Source organism: Metarhizium album (assembly GCF_000804445.1).
Source record: "Metarhizium album ARSEF 1941 chromosome Unknown scaffold_28, whole genome shotgun sequence".
Classification (NCBI taxonomy): Eukaryota; Fungi; Ascomycota; class Sordariomycetes; order Hypocreales; family Clavicipitaceae; genus Metarhizium; species Metarhizium album.
In genome coordinates this window covers 217,063-236,045 of record NW_024467602.1, presented here as the reverse complement: position 1 = coordinate 236,045, position 18,983 = coordinate 217,063, and the positions used below count along the sequence as shown (strand labels likewise).

Here is an 18,983-nt window from a genome sequence, read left to right as displayed (position 1 = left end):
CATGTAGATCGCTTTGGAGCGGGCTACGAGGTTTTACACCCTACCATGGCTAAGTAAGATCTTTGGGCGGAGCATATCAGAGTATCCGGGCTGACCACATATCGAACAGTATTATCCGCTCCCTAATCACTTACCCATCTGGACCCTCCCAACAGTATTTCCCTGCAAAAACTCAGTCTTTCCCTCGCCTCGACCAACAACTCCGTATGCGCCTCCTCCAGAATGCCCTCCATCGTCTCCAATAACTCAGGAAGTCCTTCGTGTAGGCTTGCCACGGTTGTCTCGTTCAGTTCCTGTAGGGCTGCCACCCCAGACAGATACTCCGCCATCCGAGCATATGTACTCTGTGTCATTTGCGAGGCCCTCAATGGGAATCCCTTACCTGGAGGTCTGCCGACCGCCTGGACGAATGCCCAAATTGCCAAGACCGAGTAATACATTATCCAGGGCCGGTGGGGATCCATCTCGTTCCGAATAGAATATTGGACAGCCGGGCAGTCCGGATAGGGAGTGTACCTTCTTCGAGGATGGGGATCTACGAGGGCATGGTAGAGCAGTTTGAATGCATGCAAAATAGCACGCCGAGTAGATGATTGCTTCGCCCATGAACTCATACGCTTGGCGGCATTGGTGTAGTCTGTCGTTGAGACCTTGCGACCGAGAAGTCGCCGAGCACCTGCATATACTTGGCAGTCGATAATGTCCGCATGCAGACTGATATGTGCAAGATGGAAAAGTAAAGACGCGCTGTTGATGGGACCATTTGGTACTGGCCAGTGATCCGGTGTGTCAGTAACGGAGTCGGACATGGCAACATCGAAGAATTCTTTCCAGCTGCAAAGGGCATTGAGAAGCAGCTTGCGCCGATTATCGTGTGTTTCGGGAGACTGTCCGCGAATTTCAAGCCATTTTAGGTGTGTTTCGTGGTGTGATAGGTGCCACCCTAAGCTGAGGAGGCCACAAATGACAATCATGCGGCCAAAGGAATGCGTCTTGACTTCTTTCCCATGAAGTGCGGCTTTAAGGCCGTCGAGGAAGGAGACCTGCTTGACACCATACATGCGGAAATTGGCGTCAAGTTGACGAACGACATCTGGACTACTGGCTGTCCAGAGGTTGTCGTCGCAGGGAAGCGGCAGGCGGATTTCGTGGGCTGCCATGTCAGCCGCATGGCCAAACATGGCGGCGTGAATGGTGTCCAGCATGAAGGCAGCAAAGACGACGCGATGCATTGACTCCGTTTTTGCCCATCGAATCCACCATGTTTTGGAGTCGAGGACTATTCCCGACGTCGGTGTAGGTCGATCCGGCCGGGCATCTTCAGGTTCTTCTGGAGATTCACTACCTGTTCTGCCTATCAGGGGGCTTCCTCTCCGTAGTAATGTTAGAAACGCGGGGTGGTATATGTGTGCTCGTTCGTGTAATCGTCTTGTACTGTAGAGCTTTTCGTACAACTCAACAAGTAGTAATGCTTGGGCAGCCCATAGCCTAACAGGGGGGGAGGAGTCTTCTGAAGTCAATATTTCCCATCGCACGCTGCAGATGATGACATCAGCAAAAGCGCCGTACTCTCTCAATTGACCTGTTGTGTCACGGCTTCTTAGGGAAGCAGCGCCGAGAGAAATCATGACGAGCAGCAGAAAGATTGGACATCGATTAGGGGAAAAGGTATGTTGGTGAACAATTGGAAGCCTGGGGGAGACGGCGTCCCAAAACTCTTTTAAGCAGTCCCGCATCATGTCGAGGTTGAGAGCCGGCAAATCGCCGCCACTTTCTTGGACCAGGTTTGGCATTGAGCCTTCGTACCTAGGTTGTTTTTTTCGAAAAATGTGGAACCAGAAGAGCAAATCTCGTCGACGTGACTCTGTTATCCAGTCATCAGGTATGTCGCTATGACGACTTGCATAATCCATCGGGGATAGACTGGCGAGTGATTCGTAGTCATAATGAATATTGCTGTTGAATGTTGACTCCAGTCCACCTTCGAGAAACGGCAGATTCGCAACATTAATGTCATTACATGATGTTTGCGGGTCAAAGAGCCACGCCGCAAAGTTGCTCTGCGCCAACTGGTCGTCATTTCCATATCCAACGTTCTGAAATGCCACTATGGCGGCTGGTTCACCAAGACTGGGGGCCTCTGAGCCGAAGAAATGCTGTCCATGTGGAACAAGGGATGCACGAGCCGCTCTCTCGTGAATGCGCGACCTCCATGACGGCTGTGATTGAATTTTTGTACTTGCCACACGGGGATGCGGCAGTGAAGTAGGCGTGGGATCGGTGTTGGATTCCGGTGTCAACAGGATAGCTGCATCGTGCGGACCACTTGTAACGGGGTGGTGACCAAAAGAGTGACGGCTGGGACCAGTACGACTACAGTTCTCCTTTTCTGCATTCGACGGCGCCGTGTAGTCTCTCACGATTTCAAAGCTGGGGACTCTGTTCCGGGGCGTATATGAAGAGGTATGCCGTTTCTTGTGACGGGCTAGCAAGTCCAGGCGGACGAACTTCTGGCCGCAATCGCCAATGTCACACCTGAATACTTCCTTGGGGTTGTCTATCTTTTTGTCAGTGACACAAGAAAGAGCACATCAGCAAAGCTGAAAGAATAAGAAGAAGAACATTCTCCGTGGGATGCATCGCAAGGCCATGGGGGTTACGCGGGGGGCAGTCTCACGGTTCAATTGATGGCGTTGCAAATGCTCGGCCCTCGAATAAATCTTGTCGCAACCCAGATGCTCGCAAGGAAAGCGTCTCGGCGCACCCTTCCGACTTGCACGCTTATATCCTCCGCTCATTGGCGTGGAACTCTTCGCAGCCGACGTCTGTGTTGAGTCCATCCTCGGACGTTCAAACATGCAATGCAGCAGCCAGCTCTGCATGCAGTGGAGCCGAAACAATCCCGTCGAAACATGTACCGCAATCGGCAATTTCGATCCAGAGGCGTGCAGGAACAATGCAATGATGAAGAAACTTGGGCAGACTGGAAGATGTTGCGTCAAGGGTCTGGCCAATATTCGCGTTTTCGGGGTTGACCCCCACGTCCCACGCAGTGGTGCGGCGGCAAGAGCAGAGCTTCGTTCGGAACCAACCCGGCGAGGGCTGCCAATGACAAATTGCCCGCGCCCAGCAAAAGGCTCACGCGAGGTTTGTCATGCCTGGTTACTATCAGCCACGATACCAGGCCGCGTCCAAAGAGAGAATTCATAACTCTTAAGTATTCTTTGGCCCGGAGCTTTCAATATGCCTCCGCTATTCGTTTAGTGTCCATGGTCCCTTTGGGCATCACTTGTCGTGCACGACCAAATCCACTGGCCACCCTCAGTTGGACTTGTTACATTGCCACTCCGGGGTAAGGACACCACCTTACAAAACAGGCTTCTTGACGTTATTTTTGATTGCAAAAGTCTGCATCGTCTATCGAATGTGTGATTCATAACACGGCAAGAGAGGACGGCCTAGCAAGCACCTCAAAGTCGTTGTCCCTGGCTAATGATATATCCCTGAAAAGAAAAGGAAAAAATGCTCGTCTTCAGCTCGTCTCTATTTGCTTTTGGGGGAGGGTTTTCTTCGTCTTCCCGTCGTCTCTTTCCGTGGTTGCTGCGTTCATCTGATTTTTGCTGCCAGATCCTGGGAAAATGTAACGTATGTATTCCCCTGGTGTGGGTTGGGTCCATCACCACCACCATCGTTTTGGTCTGTCGCAGTACCAAAGATATGAAGGACCTTCCTTTTTGCGCTGCTCATGTGATATGACAGGCCGTGTTGCATTATGTAGCCTTTTCCTGCTCCTTATCGTCTTCATCCCCATCGAGCGCAATCGACGCGGCAGCGTTGGCCAGTCCGCTCTCTTCGTTGTCGTCTTCAAGCATGCCGGCAGACTCCAAGAAATACTTGGCAACCTCTCGCTTATCGTTGAAATTGGCCAGGTCCAGCGGAACGTAATTCCTCTCATTTGCCAAGGCCGGTGAAGCGCCATGGTCCATTAGAAGTTTAACGGTATCGAGATGGCCACCAAGGGCTGCCCAATGCAAGCCAGTGTTTCCGTGCTCGTTAGCTTCATCGATGAACGCCTGCTTTTCTTCTTTTGGCCTGCCATCGAAGCAGTGAATCAATTCCCGTACAGTTTCTGAGTGTGACAGTCAGTGTTTTGTGATGCAATTACGGAGCAAGTCCAAAACCCGGCCATCTGGTTGCAGGCCTTTTTTTTTTCATTTCATTGCAACATACCCAGGTGGCCGTTTCCAGTTGCCATATGCAAGGCTGTCGATTTGCCTTCATCTCTGGCCGCAATCAAGATCTCGGCGTGTGACACCTTCTCTCGCTCTGCTAACGCGGCAAGAGACTCCTTCAGTTCATCAGTTTCTCCAGCTCGAGCGTAGTATATGAGATCATCAATCTCATCATCCGATAGTCTCGGCGCCATGGTCAATTGGGTTTAATCAACGGATGTACAAAAATTTCACAAATTTTTGTTTGTAGTGAGGGGACTGTGCGGTTTTGTTGTCCTGCAGTTCTCGCACCGTAAGACCCAGGCCAGACCAGTGTATTTACTGTAGGGTAGGTGGGAACTTGGTCCTAATCTTGGTTGATTGACGATGGACCAAAAAATGAGGGAAAATCGTAGTGTGATTTAATGGAGGTTACTAGTAGGCTACAGGGTATTCATCTCATTTTGTATTTGCGTATCCAGCCAACTGTCCAGGTTCCCCGAATCATCCAGGAGCTGTATCTCTGCCTTGTACCCCAGCACTTGCATGTATTGCAGCTCCCGCCTCAACAGCCTAGTCGTGACCGAGTCCTCAGTTTCCAATGTTTTAAGGGAATCTATAATCACTTTCCGGTCTCTTATTGTAAGAGCCACAGCTGCACTTTGGGCTTCTGACGAAGTGATATCTGATGCGCTACTCCATGGCGGTGAGGACTGACTGCTGCCTCTTCTGAAGGCGGTCGGGATCACAGTGTCCGTGGCTGTCAAGTGACTCGACCTAATACCTAACCACCTGACGGATGGATTGTCGACAGTTGAATCCGTCAGGATATTACCTGACCCGTGAAAGTAGCAGCGAAAAATCTGGAGTCCATAGGGATCAAAGTCTGTCAAAATAAATATGGGTATGTGTGGCTGCTGCCTCCCCAACAAATGCAGAAACGAACGGGTAACCATGTCTGGATACCCTTTTGCCTACAACAATTAGTCAGATCCATTTTTGGATTGTCAGCGATGTATTGGGTCAGGCACCGTTACTAGCAGTCCACTGCCACCGGCAGACGTTTCCCAGTATAGCGTCGATGCGAGGGATCTGAATGTCGCCTAATTGTAATCAGGGCCCTGACCTGCCAAGGGCGATTGCGTAGACGGCGACGTACATCTTTTTCAATGACAAGGACCCACTGAAGCGGCCCAACATCGATGCTCTGAATGGACCGGGAAGGCGGAATGACAACACCCTATCACTATGAGAGCAAGCCGACTTGGTGTGAAGGATAGAGGTACCGTTTCTCCTGAGGATGCGTCCAGCTCACTACCGTCGTTTAAGCGCATCTTCAGCGGTCCTGCTATAATGCCCTTGGCTGAAGCAACCTGCGACGGTTTCAGTCTCGCTGCGTTCGACTACTTGCCTGTACTAACAATATTCAAATCATCACGGTCCAGCCCGAGTGTCGTGGCTACATCATCAACTAGCTCGTCGACTGCTCGCTGCGTTCCAAATAGCTCCTGATGCTGATAGAAAATGTTGCTTATTGCTCCAGGTTAGCGTTTGGGATACCCGATTGTCTTGCAATTTCGGCACGAACCGCTTGGTCAATACTGTGCCTGACACGAGAGCATCATGGGCCAACTGCAGAATCAAGACAATACGAGCTAGCGAGGATGAGCCAGAAGCCAACAAATGCTTTTTCAATGAGTTTGGATACCGAAACGCTGTGCTTCTTGAGCTGAACGACCAGGGAACAGAACCTGTCTCAAAGGCACATGGCCTTGATGACGGCGTAGACTCCTGCGAGACGCGAGTGGGATGCTCATTGGTTCATTGCGGAGCAGGCTGTTGATGACGGACTCGAAAACACTTTCAATTTGTGATATCGCAGCGCCGGCATGATTGGATTGTGCCGTCGGTGTAGAGCTGACCTGGCTCTCTTGTTGGCTGTTGGATTTCATCATCAGTGCAGTGCTGTCTGGATTCGGAGAGATGGGACGATACTTGTTGGACTGATTTGCATCATGCTATGATGTTGCTCGTGCTGATTGGGGTTGGGAAGCAGTAACTACGAAGGACAGCGGAACTCTCGAAAGAGCCCGAGGCCCCGCTTGTACGTGTCAGAGCCTCACAGGTACTCCGCACCCACGTCGGTGTCGCCCATCAATCAATCAATTCTGTTAGATTGCCTGCCGACAGCCAGCTGGAAGCGCGTTCCTGGACTGCACGTGTGCCTTTTCTTTTTTTATCACCACACAGCAGCTCGAGCGTCCCATTGCATTGTGTCACTCGAAAAGCTCTCCTGCTCTAGGAACGCACCCTGCTTCGTTTCCAGTGCGATGCCAACATGGCTACTGCAACAGGTCGAGATATTGGATCTGCACAGTCGCGCAAGAGAGCGAGCGATGCAGAGCTTGGATTTCCGAAGAAGCCCAAGATTGAAGCAAAGACGGACCCTTCACGATGGCGAATGAAGGATGATGACAGCCGCCACACTTGGCATTATTTGACAACCAATAAGGCTGCTCAAGAATGGCCCCAGAGCTTTGCGGAGAAGTACTATTTGGGGCTGCCCCTGGTAGGAGCGCCTCCTATGTTCTGGAATCTGGAGTGCGTGATATATATGACATCAAGCTGACATGGAACATTACAGGACTTGCCAGCACTTCCCAAGCCCGCAACGCCTCTAGACTCTGCCAAAAACGCTCTCGAGTTCTTCCAAAAGCTCCAGCTGCCTTCAGGACACTGGGGATGCGAGTATGGCGGCCCAATGTTTCTCCTTGCTGGTATTGTTGTCGCCTGGTACGTCACCAAGACGCCGATTTCGTCGGCATACGCAACGGCCATAAAGGACTACCTCACGGCACGAGCTCACCCGAAAGACGGCGGCTGGGGACTGCACATTGAAGGTGAGAGCACCGTATTCGGCATCACCCTCAACTACACAGTGTTACGCCTTGTTGGCGTCGACCCTGAGGACCCGCTCATGGTAAAGGCTCGGGGTACCTTACACAAGCTTGGGGGAGCCGTCGACTCACCACACTGGGCCAAGTTCTGGTTGGCAACTCTGGGTGTAGTAAGCTGGGACATTGTCAATCCTGTTCCGCCTGAACTTTGGCTGCTTCCAGATTGGGTGCCCATAGCACCATGGAGATGGTGGGTTCATATCAGAATGGTTTTCCTGCCAATGGCATACGTCTACTCAAAGAGATGGAGCTGTGAGGAGACAGACGTAATCCGTGGTTTGAAAGAGGAGCTTTTTACACAGCCTCACGCAGACATCAACTGGGCTGCGCACCGAAACAGTATTGCACCTGGCGATAACTACCACCCAAAATCATGGCTGCTCAACACTGTGAATTGGCTCGTTGTCAATGTCTGGAACCCATACCTGCGACCAAACTTCATCAAGGAACGAGCCGAACAGTGGGTTAGCCAGCAGGTGGATATGGAAGATGCCAACACAGGCTACGCCGATCTCGCGCCTGTAAATGCGCCGATGAACACGATTGTATGCTACATTCGAGATGGACCTGATGCCTACAGCACAAAGCGGCACATTGAACGGCTAAATGAGTATCTGTGGGTCAAGGATGAGGGCATGCTCTGTAACGGCACCAACGGCGTCCAGTGCTGGGATACCGCATTTCTGATCCAAGGCGTCTTTGAGGCCGGCCTGCAAGACGATGAGCGTTGGCGGCCAATGCTCACTCGCGCCCTGGAGTACTTGGAACGCCAACAGATTCGTGAAAATTGCGTCGACCAAGAGAAATGCTACCGGCAACCACGAAAAGGAGGTTGGCCCTTCAGCAACCGAGATCAAGGCTATGCTGTCAGTGACTGTGTCTCTGAGGCCCTCAAAGCCATCATTCTGCTACAAAAGGTCGGAGGGTTCCCAGAGGTGCTGGAAGACCAGCGCATTTTTGACGCAGTCGACACGTTGTTGCTGTACCAGAATGACAACGGGGCATTATCATCGTACGAGGCCCGACGAGCTGGAGAGTACATGGAAACGTTTAATGCCGCTGAAGTCTTTGGCAGGATCATGATCGAGTATGACTATCCTGAATGCACAACAGCGTGCGTCACTGCCCTTTCGCTTTTCAGTAAGCATTGGCCGGATTACAGAAACAAGGAGATCAAGGTATTCATCAACAGAGCAACCAACTGGATCAAAACAAATCAGCGGATTGACGGCAGTTGGTATGGCAGCTGGGGCATATGTTTCACCTATGCGACCATGTTTGCACTGGAAAGCATGGCTAGTATTGGCGAGACATATTCTAATAGCAAGATTTCACGGCGCGGCTGTGACTTTCTCATTTCTAAACAGAGAGAGGATGGCGGCTGGTCCGAAAGCTACAAGGTGTGTAACGAAGGACTCTGCAACGGAAAAGACGGGATACTGACTTCTCAAAGGCTTGCGAAACAATGGAGTATCATGAGCATCCGATGGGGTCTCTAGTGGTTCAAACTGCATTTGCGTTGATTGGCCTACTTGAAGCCGACTACCCTCGTATTGAGCCGTTGCAGAAGGGCATCAAATTGATCATGGAACGACAGCAAGAAAGCGGAGAATGGCTTCAGGAAGCCATCGAAGGCGTTTTCAACAAATCTTGCATGATCTCGTATCCCAACTACAAGTTTACGTTTACCTTGAAGGCGTTGGGGTTATTTGCGAAGAAGTACCCTGATGTCAAGCTACAACTGCAATGACAGGCACAGAAAACTACTTGATGCGATAATATCTAAATAATAATACAATTGCCATGTCTAATCTCGTTTGGACTTGTGCTAGCACGCTTGCCGTTGGTATTCAGACCAGTTGTATTCGCACCTAGTTGTTACCCCAGCAGGGACTTGTCACTTGAGTATGTACTGAAGTAACGTACATTGTGAGGTTCGAAGCTGCCATGTGTCGCCCCACTCTTTTGACTCGTTGCACCTGCCTTGTAGGTGTAAGGTTCGCAAGTACGTACCCGGCTTTCACATCAAAAGGCAAACGGAATCCCAGTCAACTTTGTCCATCACTATACAGGAGATAATAAATAGCCTTGCACCATATCCATCACGCGAACAGCAAAATTTTGCCTCGTCCTCTCACAACAGCACCGTCACCATGTCGCACATCACCCATGCCAACCAAGGCCTGGCTGCAGTCGACGCCAAAAATTGGGATGTGGCCATCGGCAAGCTCTCCCGAGCTCTGCAGACCTCGACCAACCCAGCATGGCTGCTCGCGCGGTCCAAAGCGCTCATCAACGTCAAGCGCTACGAGGAAGCCCTCGACGACGCCAACCTTGCCTTCCACACGGCCTATGAGCGGAACAAGCGAGACTCCATGATTGACGCGCACTACCGCCGAGCCGTGGCCTACTACCGCCTCGGGCAGTACGCCAACGCCGACTGCTGTGCCATCTATGCTATGCGTCTGGCTAAGGGTCACGCTGCTCTAGACAAGGAGGACGTCAGGGCCGCCAACTCTGATGAGGACGGATTCTGGAAACCGACTGCCGACGACGCCATGGCAGAGGCTCGTGAGGACCCTTTCAACCAGACCAGGCCCGAGGGGGCAATGTCTGCTGCTCAACCGGCACATGTCGGCGACTGGCGGCGAGCGAGCACCCTCCGGATTCAGGCTCTCACTGCCATGAAGAAGTTGCCGGCGGATGACGAGGCTCGTAAAGCTACGGCGCCTTTGAGGCCGGTGCGCAAGGAGCTTTCTACTTTCAACAGGTCGAATGACGAGACCGCCGAGAGCTCGAAGAAGACTGAGGTGACGGCACAGAAACCGGTCATCCCTGCTGATGCCCCTCTCCGTCTGCAGGACTTCCAAACCAACACCGTCATGTCCGTGACCATCTTCAGCAAGGGCGTCAACAAGGAGAAGCTCAAGGTGGACTTTCTTCCGGAGTCGGTCCGCCTGAAGCCTCTCGTCTACCCCAACGGCGACGAGAAAGAATTCCTGCTGCAGACGTTTGCCGAAATTGATCCATCTACCTCGGGGTACGCCGTCACCCCCAACAAAGTCGAGCTACGCCTGGTTAAAAAAGAACCAGGGAAGTGGTCACGAGTCACAAGGGATGCGCCCGAGATCAAAAACATCGGAGAAAAGGACACTGAGTACGTTGTAGTCTGCTCTTCCCGTTCTGCCCCCTCGTAAACATTGAAGATCACGGCTAACACGAACGCTGTGTAGGTCACAAGCTATCAAAGAAGCCAGACAGCAAGCCATGGACGAAGCAGACGAAAAGGCAAAGGACGAGAAGGCCGCAGCGGCAGCTGTCCAAGCTGGAGCCGCCAACAAGGCCGAAGACACGGCTGGTGCTACCGGCCCCGCCTACCCGTCGTCATCTCGCACTGGCCCCAAGAACTGGGACAAGATTGGTGCAGATGAGGACGAAGAGGAAGAGGCTGGCGTGAATGACTTTTTCAAGAAACTGTACAAGGGTGCGACTCCCGAACAGCAGAGGGCCATGATGAAGAGTTTCATCGAGAGCAACGGCACGAGTTTGAGTACGGACTGGGATGATGTCGGGAGTCGGACGGTGGAGACGGTTCCTCCGGAGGGGGTTGAGCCCAAGAAGTGGTAACTGGGTGACTGGCCGAGGGCGGAAAAAAAGATATTTCCAGAAAAAAAGAAGAAAAAAAGACGACAATCGTGGAGGCAAAATTCGATGTAGGGCTGTAATAGTAGCAAACTGCATGGCTTTACCGCAGCTAGCCGATATCCTGGTCATGTTAGTCAAATACATAACTCTTGGTGGTTTGTTACTCCCTTGAACCGATGCGCTTGCGGAAGAAGGAGGATATACTTTTTTCATTTCGAGTATTACAATGTCTATTCTACGGTTCTTGGTGAAGAAACGCCTGCGCCGTCTTTGTACATGGCCATTTTTGCAGAGATATCGGGTCGTCGTCTCTCTCTCTCTCACACACACACACACACACACTCTCTCTCTCTCACTCACTCACTCACGACACCCGTCCTCCTCAGCCCAAGGCCCTCTCGACCTCCCTCACCCTCCTCACGACATCGGGCCACCACTCACTACGGCGCAACTCCGCCTGTGCCTGGTCATCACTCCACTCCTCGCTCCCCCTACATAAGTCGGCCTGGCCCTCGGGAATGTGCGCAGCCGTGCTGAGGAAGTCCTCGGCGGCATTGTAGGCGCCGCGCAACCACCGCGCGCCGCCGCGGGCGGCATCAAACGCCGTCCGGCCATGCATGACGCGCAGGTTGTCAAACAGCACGCACTCGCCCTCGGCCATCTTGTGTCGGTGCACGGCGCGGCCGTCGCTCACCAGCGCCTCAAACACTCTCGCCGCCTCGATCCAGGCCGTCATGTCGTCGCCGGCGGTGGCCTCGGCGTTGCCGTCCGTGTACCCCCCCTGGAAGGGCGGCGACCAGTACACGCCCCGGAAGCGCCCGCCGTCGCCGTCAACCACGCTCCGGTCCGCGTGGTAAAAGTGGCCGTGCTTGTCGTACTGGTAGGGCACCTTGTGCTCGGCCAGGCTGGCCATGCGGCCCGCGCCGGCGGAGACAAACGGCCACAGGAGGCGGCCGACGCGCTCGCCGTCGCTGAAGAGCGACTCGCCGCCGCTGCAGGAGTTGTCCATGCAGTGCAGGACCTGGATCATGGGCGGCGGGCGCAGGTAGCACAGGTCCTGGTGCAGGCCGAGGTAGCCGCTTGTGTAGGCGACGTTTTCGGCGTCGGGCTTGGCGCGCACGTCAAAGGTGCGTCCGTACAGCGTCTCGCGGATGTTGGCGATGCGGGTGGTGATGAGCACGACGGAGGACTCGTCGCGCGGCACGTTTTTCAGGTACACTATTCCGAGGCGGCAGAGGTCGATGACCACGTCCCAGAAGGGCGCGCCGCCGGCCATGAAGTCGGCGTAGTCGATTTTGCGCATGTGCTTGGGAAGAGTGGCCGCGTCCCAGTACTGCACGCCGGTGCGGGCCAGGATGGTGCTTTTGGAGGCTGGGCTCGATGGGTTTCGCTTGCGGGGGGCACGGAGATGGTGCCAGGCGAGGAGCGTTTCGTGGTCGGGGAGTCGGGGCATGTCGTTGGAGAAGCGGATGCCCAGTCCGGCGTCTGTTGGCCGGACCGACGAGATTTCTATGTTGGAGGGGATTTCGGTGCTCGCGAAGCTCTTTTGTCCCGACGAGGCGTCTTTGCATGCTGGACAGATGCAGCTATCTCGGAGGTTGACGGGTCTGAGAGCCCTGGGCGCAGCACCGGGTCCATCTTGAATCAAGACATGTTTGTTTGTCCAGGAGATTGTGAGGGGGCCGGCGTCTTTGGGTTCGTAGATGAGCTGTGGTGCGCCCTCGGGGATTTGGTACTTGGGCCAATACTTGGATGATAGGGGAGCGATGGTGCTGGTGACTTGGCCGGATGGAAGATTGAGTTTCGTGGCGGGCGATGACCTGTTGTGGATGTTGCGAAGGAGTTGACTCGACCTAGCAGAAGAGAGGGGGGAGAAGAGCGATAGTCGTGAGAGTTGTGCACCTTGTGCAACTTGTGGGGGGAGGCTGGTGCCAAGGCGGCTGCCGCGCATGGCGGCTCGGGGCGCCAGCATCACCAATTGACTGGTATTTCTCGGGTTAAAATATCCAAGGGGACGGTCTGGAGCTGCTAAAGCTTCGCGGCTCTTTCAGGTGAAAGAAGGAGAGGCGCGACAGAGGTGGGCAGATGGGTTCAGCGCCCAAGTCGCATTTTGCGCATTTTGCCCATCACGCACGGGTTGTGCTTCTTGCTGCCAATGACACCATGCATCCGGAGTCCGGACCTCGGCGACGTCGATGGATGCCAGAATGCGGGGCGCTGGAAACGGGCAAAACCCTCACAACTCGCACGTGAACCCTCACGCCCCTCGGCCACACATCTCGCGCATCAACCATGTTGCCCGTCTGCTTTGCATCGCCCTTTTTACAGCCTTGTACTTTTCCATCTTCACATGCTACCTACCGGTTGCGATTGCTTGACCAGCGCTGCACCACCACCTCGCGCACCTTGTACAGCTTCAACGCCTCCGCAAATCCCCTCTCCAGCGCCGCGTCAAACTTGGCCGGCGGCGGTATGTCCACATACACTAGTACAAGACTCTTGACAGCATGAGATAGCACGCGAGTGACGCTGTGTAGCCAGGGCCATGTCCTCTGCGGTCCCTGTTTTCGTCTGTCCTTCCACCACTTGTCAGAGTACGATGGCACAATCATGAGCCCAAATTCTGCGTGGTCAAACACGGGGCCTCTGGCGTACAGAAGCCAGTCGACCCCAAATTTCATGCCCGCTCGTGGCACCCATCCGAGGGATCGGAAGTGGTGATACACAGCATAGTGGACTAAGAAGCCATCGTCCGGCTCTAGATCTGCCTCATCGGGGCCGCCAGTCCGGGGGGGGAAGTAAGAATATTGTCGAAACAGGGTGAGCAATTCCTTGGTTGTGAGACTCTTGCCCGAGGCTGCGTCTGTGACAGAGAGTGCCCCAAAGCCAAATGTGAGAAAGAAAGCTTCTTCCGGCATAAGCTGGAGGTGTTCTTTGTTTACAATATCGCCTTCTGGCCCCGCTGCAGACAGTTTCTTCACTTCTTCTGCTGTGGCAGAGTGATTGGGTTCTCCATTCAGGAACAGCCGTTTGCCCTTCCCATTAATAGAGTGATGCGGGCTGGGGGGGTCTGCCAGATTGAACGTAGTTGATTCCACTTTTGGTGAGAAGCGAACACTTTTTTGACGTTTCAAAGTCTTGTCTCCAGCAGAGTCACTTGATGCTTCGGACGCTGGTGAGTGCGGTGTCTCCATGACGTCGTTGCTACTCGACCGGCTCTTGACACGAGAGTTACCAGCTTCGGACGATGCCGTGCTGACAACACTGGTGTCGACAATGCGATTTCCTGCATCAAGCATGCTCGACAGTGCGACACCATCCGGCAGCGGCATCATTACTGCCTCTGTTGCGGCCCGTGCTGCAAGCATTGTGTCGCCAACGACCTCTAGTCTTTTGGAGGCCTCTGCTGCTGAATTTGGGAGCGAGAGCAACTCAACGGGGCCAGTGGGTGCAACAGAAGCTACTGGTGACGAGGACAACAGTGATGTTGGAGTTTGGGACTGACTGTCAGCGTCAGCTAGCTGGGCCTCTTTCAGCCGCGTCTGCCGTATCGCCTCCTGCTCCAGTCTTGCTCTCTCCCACTTGGCCCTGGCTCGCTCTTCTCGTCTTTGCACCGTCAGGATCTCACTGACGTGCGTCTCTTGCAGACCTCTACGGACCTGCTCTCGTTTCAACCAATTCGGCTCACTCCGACTTAGGCTCCCCTTGCCGTAAAAACCCTGCTCCCACAGGGCTCTCATTGAATTTTCATCCGTGACATGGACGGAAAAGGTTTGCTTGGACCAAGCGCCTTGGTGGACGACTGCCGGTTCAGCAGGAGGCGGGGCCAATACCTGGTGAAGCCACGCGTAGGCGACGGCAAAGAGCGACAAAGGGTTATTGGGGTAAAAGGCTGGGAGGGGAAATGTCCGAATCGGAGCAGGGAGCGCATATATCTGATGGATGGAGGGACCCCGTTTTTGAGAAACTGCGCCCTTGGCGCCAGCCCGCGCGGAAGAGGCCGTTACTTGGCCATTTTCTTTGGGGATCGGTTGAATCTCAGCCATTTCGAGCCGGAATCATCTTGCTTGACGCTGTCAGCGAATCTCGTTGGACCTGATGAGGTGGTCACATTGCAGAGAAGGAGAACGGGGCAAAACACTGCATCAGATACCGTTGTAGTCTATAATCAAGGGCAATCATTGAGGTCCAAGTGAATGGAGAATTCCTCTATGCACAGTGTGGTAGGTGTCATCATGTAGCAGGGCAACGAAAGGGTTGTGTACATCCATTGCGGAAGAAGAAAGGGCGGCGGTTCACCTTGGAAATGCGCACATTGACAGGTGAAAGCCAGATTTCAGAGCCGCAACGGGACTGCAGGGGGCTTGCAAGACCTGAATGAATTGGACAAGTCAAAGACAACTTACTCCGTCTACCACATGGCCACGCAACGCTGCTCGAATAAGGACAGCACCGGCGAGCTGCGATGGTTGCAGTGATGCAGGAAGATCCTGTTGTGGAAGTCTTTTGAGGATTGGATGGTGAAGTCAAAATCAGAGGCAAGGTCAGAGGGAGACGAAGTTGAAATTTTACGAGGTCAATTGGTTACATCTGGGGCTCTTGGCTAAACTGCGGCTACGCGGTCCACTTGTTGTTTGGTGCATGGAGTAACTCAACTCTTCAGCGGAAGCGTCGTTGACTCGTTGGCCTCTCGCCACTGGCACGGATGCCTGATGTCTACTTAAAGTACCTTACTTACTCAAGTACTTCTTACTCGGTGCTCCGTAGCTGGCTCCCTAACAAGTATCGGGCTTAAGGGCCAACAGGCCGATTGACTGGAATTTCCGACTTGAGCATGCAGCAGGAGGCTGTGGACCAGAGACGTGGAGCACCATCTCGACGACGAATCTTCAAGCGTTGCGCCTTGCGAGCACAACCCAGACGCCAGATATTCCGGTGCCCAGCTCCGTGCATCTTGGCCCCGTCGTCCTGGACCTCCTAGCACTAACTTCTTTCATCATTTTTTTTTCGTCCGCCAGGCTCGTTGTTGCCGTCTCCTTGTCCAGTCTGGTGGCTCGGGGGGCGGCAAACTGACAACTGACCAAAGCAACAAAGGAAACGAGCACGACATGAACCAATGCGACGCAAAAATAATATCAGACCCCTGACATCAGTAGCCCTGGCCTAGTGCTCGACGACACCCACAACCACTGCTCGCGGCCGGTTCAGTCGAGACAATAAGGAGTGCTAGTTGCATCAGTAGACAAACCAGGACACCTGCATGGCACACAGCGCCGCCGTGGGACTCGTCTGGTGGTGAGGTTTGGCATTCGGATCCGGCTTCTTCAATCTGCGTTTTATTCGTTGAGCCTCCTGGCACTTGGTTATTTTGCTCATTGGTGGCACCTTGGTGGCGACGGAATAACCCAACGACGATACTTCCCAAAGTTGGAATGCACTCACCTCCTTCGGATCCTGTGCTCCTGCGCTCTTGCTTCACATCACTGTCCAAGCATTACTTTGCGATATAACGTTATCTTTCTTTCCGCTTTTCTCCCTTTGACCTCTTTTCTTTCTCCTTTTTCTTCTTCCACCACCAACCTCCTCTAACATCAGGGCTGGACGTCCGTAGTGTCCTTGGCAACCGCTGCTCGACGTTGATCCCTCCTTGGAAGCCGCGCCATGCTTTCTGAGCAAGCTTTGAAATGGGATCCTTTGTCGAGATTGTCGCCGTGATCTGTCTCATCTGGTCCGTCGCAGTTGTGGTTGTCCAAGCAATTGGCATTGCCGCTATGTAAGCAGCTTGGTCCCCAAGTCCTAGGCACGTCGATAGATACACAGGGGCAGCCAATTTAGGAGTATGCTAATACCGTTTGCGGCAGTTTTCGACACTTTTCAAAAGTGCCATCGCCTCCCGTCTCCTCAAAGCTCGCCCAGGATGCTCCCTCAGTTACAATAATCCGCCCCGTCAAGGGCCTCGAACCTCGACTCTACGAGTGCATTGCATCTACATTCCAACAAGACTATCCTGCAGACAAACTGTCCATCCGCCTATGTGTTGAGGACGAGACCGACGCTGCATACCCGGTACTACAAAAGCTGGTCCACGACTTTCCATCTTTCGACGCCCAGGTTCTCGTTGAATCTCGTGACCCAATCTTGCACGGAACAAAAGGCCGCATTGACAACCTGGGCCCAAATCCCAAAGTGCGCAACATCAGTAGGGCATACCGAGAAGCCAAAGGGGACATTATATGGATAATTGACTGCAATGTCTGGGTGGCAAGCGGTGTGCTGGGGCGCATGGTTGACAAGCTAATGGGATATGGGCCGGCCGGAACCTCGACAACTCCCTATAAATTTGTTCACCAGATGCCACTGGTTGTTGATGTGGTGGACTACAGTCGTCCGGGAACCGAAGACAGCCAAGTTCTCTTGTCATCGCCCTCAGAAGCTGGCGTGTGCCCGGGCACCCCTAAAGAATCCGAACACGTCCTTGCGCGCACTTGTCGCCACGGAGGCGGGCGTCTCGACGAGATGTTCATGGCAACGACGCATGTCAAGTTCTATGGCGCTATAAACTTTGTCAGTGTTGCACCCTGTATTGTAGGGAAAAGCAACATGTTTCGAAAAGCGCATCTCGATCAGGTGACGACGGCGTCGAGCAATCCCATCCTTCCCGCTGGAATTGACAAGCCCAGCGGAGTGGACTATTTCTCCTACAACATTTGCGAAGACCACCTCATTGGGGATCTACTCTGGAGATCCAACATTCCAGGCCACTCCAATCATGGAATCGTCTGGGGCGACTTGGTTATACAGCCCATGGCAGGCATGTCCATCATGTCGTACGCCGCCCGCCGTGTCCGATGGCTGCGAGCAAGAAAGTTCACGGTGCTGGCGGCCACATTTGTCGAACCGGGCATTGAATGTTTCCTCTGCTGCGCCTACCTTGCCTTTGCCGTGACGACGCTTGCCTGGTTTCACGAGGCATTGGGCATTCCCCAGACAAGGTCAGCCATGGCGTTGATTTGGCTCTCAGCGGCGACGGCGTGGATGCTGGTGGACAGGCAGACATTCAAGCTCCTGCACTCGGGCTGGAGCATAGAGCGCCGGCGCGACAGCCCCCAGTTTGTCCGCGGCACGTCACAGGCGGGGGGAATGCCCAGACGAGGATTTTGGGAATGGCTCCTGGCATGGGTTGGAAGAGAAAGCCTGGCACTGCCGGTCTGGGCGTATGCTGTTCTATGTGGGACGACGGTAAGGTGGCGAGGCAAGTCGTTCCGGGTCAGTATGGACACGTCGGTGGTTGAGGTGGCAGGGGCCGCGACGAGGAAGGTGTCACGCACGCCGGAGCTGGAGAGGGCGAGACAATCGAGCAAAGATCGGTTGGACTAGTAGGCGCTGATGGCGTTGGTGACGTTGAATTCTCTGTTTTTATTACCTAGTATTGCTACTTATTAGGCCTATTGTGTTGTAATGACTAGACGGCGCATGAATACCTAGATGGTTAGTTTGGAGGAAGCCTGGCGGTGTTGCCACGAGCATTCGTCGTTGAATTGGTTGCCGGCCCACGCCACGGGTTCCCCGCACATTGGACAAAAAGCCCGGCGGCATCGATGGTGAGCGGGAGCAGGGATGGATCATGGATGTGGATGTTGGCGTGGGGTTGTTGGTTGAGCCGGGTCTAGGGCAACCCGACGGCGACGACGAAGGACGACGGACGAACCGGGTCCAAATCTTGTTGGCGTCTTTCGTCGGAGGCCGGCGCAAGGCCTTTTTGGCGCTGGCCGTTTGTGGGCCAGACTTGCGACATCGTCGTCGACGTATGCAGGTGCATGCTTAGGCAAAGTCTTTGAGTCAACAGCGCTCGCGGTCACGGTCGCGGTCACGGTCACGGTCACGGTTACGGTCACGGTCACGGCTGGTGACAAGAACGGAAAGGCCAAGGGAACTCAGAACTCAACTCACCGCAGCCAGCCAACGTCCGTCATGCTCAACCACACTCGGCCATGACCAATTCCGGGTCTGAGAGGATGGCTGCAAAATGTCACACGTTGGAGCGGCCGATGTAACCGTGGAGCGGCCGAAACAGAAAACCAACGACATGCCTAATACTGCTAGTAGTCGTGTCGTGGCACATTCGAGCGAGCAACACCTGCATGCAGGTCAAGTAAGACAAGACAAGACG

At 53.8% G+C, this 18,983-nt stretch overlaps 7 protein-coding genes across 7 annotated transcripts; 3 read left to right on the top strand and 4 right to left on the bottom strand.

Moving 5' to 3' along the window:
• Window positions 1-246: 246 nt before the first annotated feature.
• MAM_07212 (Zinc finger, C2H2 type domain containing protein) lies at window positions 247-2,798 on the bottom strand (the record flags this gene model as incomplete). Its single annotated transcript, XM_040826010.1, has 3 exons — window positions 247-320; window positions 383-2,557; window positions 2,765-2,798. The coding sequence occupies 3 exons, from the start codon at window positions 2,796-2,798 to the stop codon at window positions 247-249; spliced, it is 2,283 nt and encodes a 760-aa protein (XP_040676051.1).
• A 972-nt stretch (window positions 2,799-3,770) lies between these two features.
• MAM_07211 (ankyrin repeat containing protein YAR1) lies at window positions 3,771-4,426 on the bottom strand (the record flags this gene model as incomplete). Its single annotated transcript, XM_040826009.1, has 2 exons — window positions 3,771-4,129; window positions 4,231-4,426. 2 exons carry the CDS (start codon window positions 4,424-4,426, stop codon window positions 3,771-3,773), a joined length of 555 nt encoding a protein of 184 aa, XP_040676050.1.
• Window positions 4,427-6,549: 2,123 nt separating this feature from the next.
• MAM_07210 (oxidosqualene:lanosterol cyclase) lies at window positions 6,550-8,918 on the top strand (the record flags this gene model as incomplete). The annotated part of the gene is made up of 3 exons (XM_040826008.1): window positions 6,550-6,780; window positions 6,856-8,568; window positions 8,622-8,918. The coding sequence occupies 3 exons, from the start codon at window positions 6,550-6,552 to the stop codon at window positions 8,916-8,918; spliced, it is 2,241 nt and encodes a 746-aa protein (XP_040676049.1).
• Window positions 8,919-9,321: 403 nt separating this feature from the next.
• On the top strand, window positions 9,322-10,795 carry MAM_07209 (SGT1 and CS domain containing protein; the record flags this gene model as incomplete). The annotated part of the gene is made up of 2 exons (XM_040826007.1): window positions 9,322-10,325; window positions 10,402-10,795. The coding sequence occupies 2 exons, from the start codon at window positions 9,322-9,324 to the stop codon at window positions 10,793-10,795; spliced, it is 1,398 nt and encodes a 465-aa protein (XP_040676048.1).
• Window positions 10,796-11,195: 400 nt separating this feature from the next.
• On the bottom strand, window positions 11,196-12,764 carry MAM_07208 (Taurine catabolism dioxygenase TauD/TfdA; the record flags this gene model as incomplete). The annotated part of the gene is made up of 1 exon (XM_040826006.1): window positions 11,196-12,764. One exon carries the CDS (start codon window positions 12,762-12,764, stop codon window positions 11,196-11,198), a length of 1,569 nt encoding a protein of 522 aa, XP_040676047.1.
• A 406-nt stretch (window positions 12,765-13,170) lies between these two features.
• Window positions 13,171-14,859, bottom strand: MAM_07207 (Endonuclease TnsA, Hjc/tRNA endonuclease; the record flags this gene model as incomplete). The annotated part of the gene is made up of 1 exon (XM_040826005.1): window positions 13,171-14,859. The coding sequence occupies one exon, from the start codon at window positions 14,857-14,859 to the stop codon at window positions 13,171-13,173; it is 1,689 nt and encodes a 562-aa protein (XP_040676046.1).
• Window positions 14,860-16,497: 1,638 nt separating this feature from the next.
• Window positions 16,498-18,190, top strand: MAM_07206 (uncharacterized protein; the record flags this gene model as incomplete). Its single annotated transcript, XM_040826004.1, has 2 exons — window positions 16,498-16,586; window positions 16,675-18,190. 2 exons carry the CDS (start codon window positions 16,498-16,500, stop codon window positions 18,188-18,190), a joined length of 1,605 nt encoding a protein of 534 aa, XP_040676045.1.
• Between the last annotated feature and the right edge of the window lie 793 nt (window positions 18,191-18,983).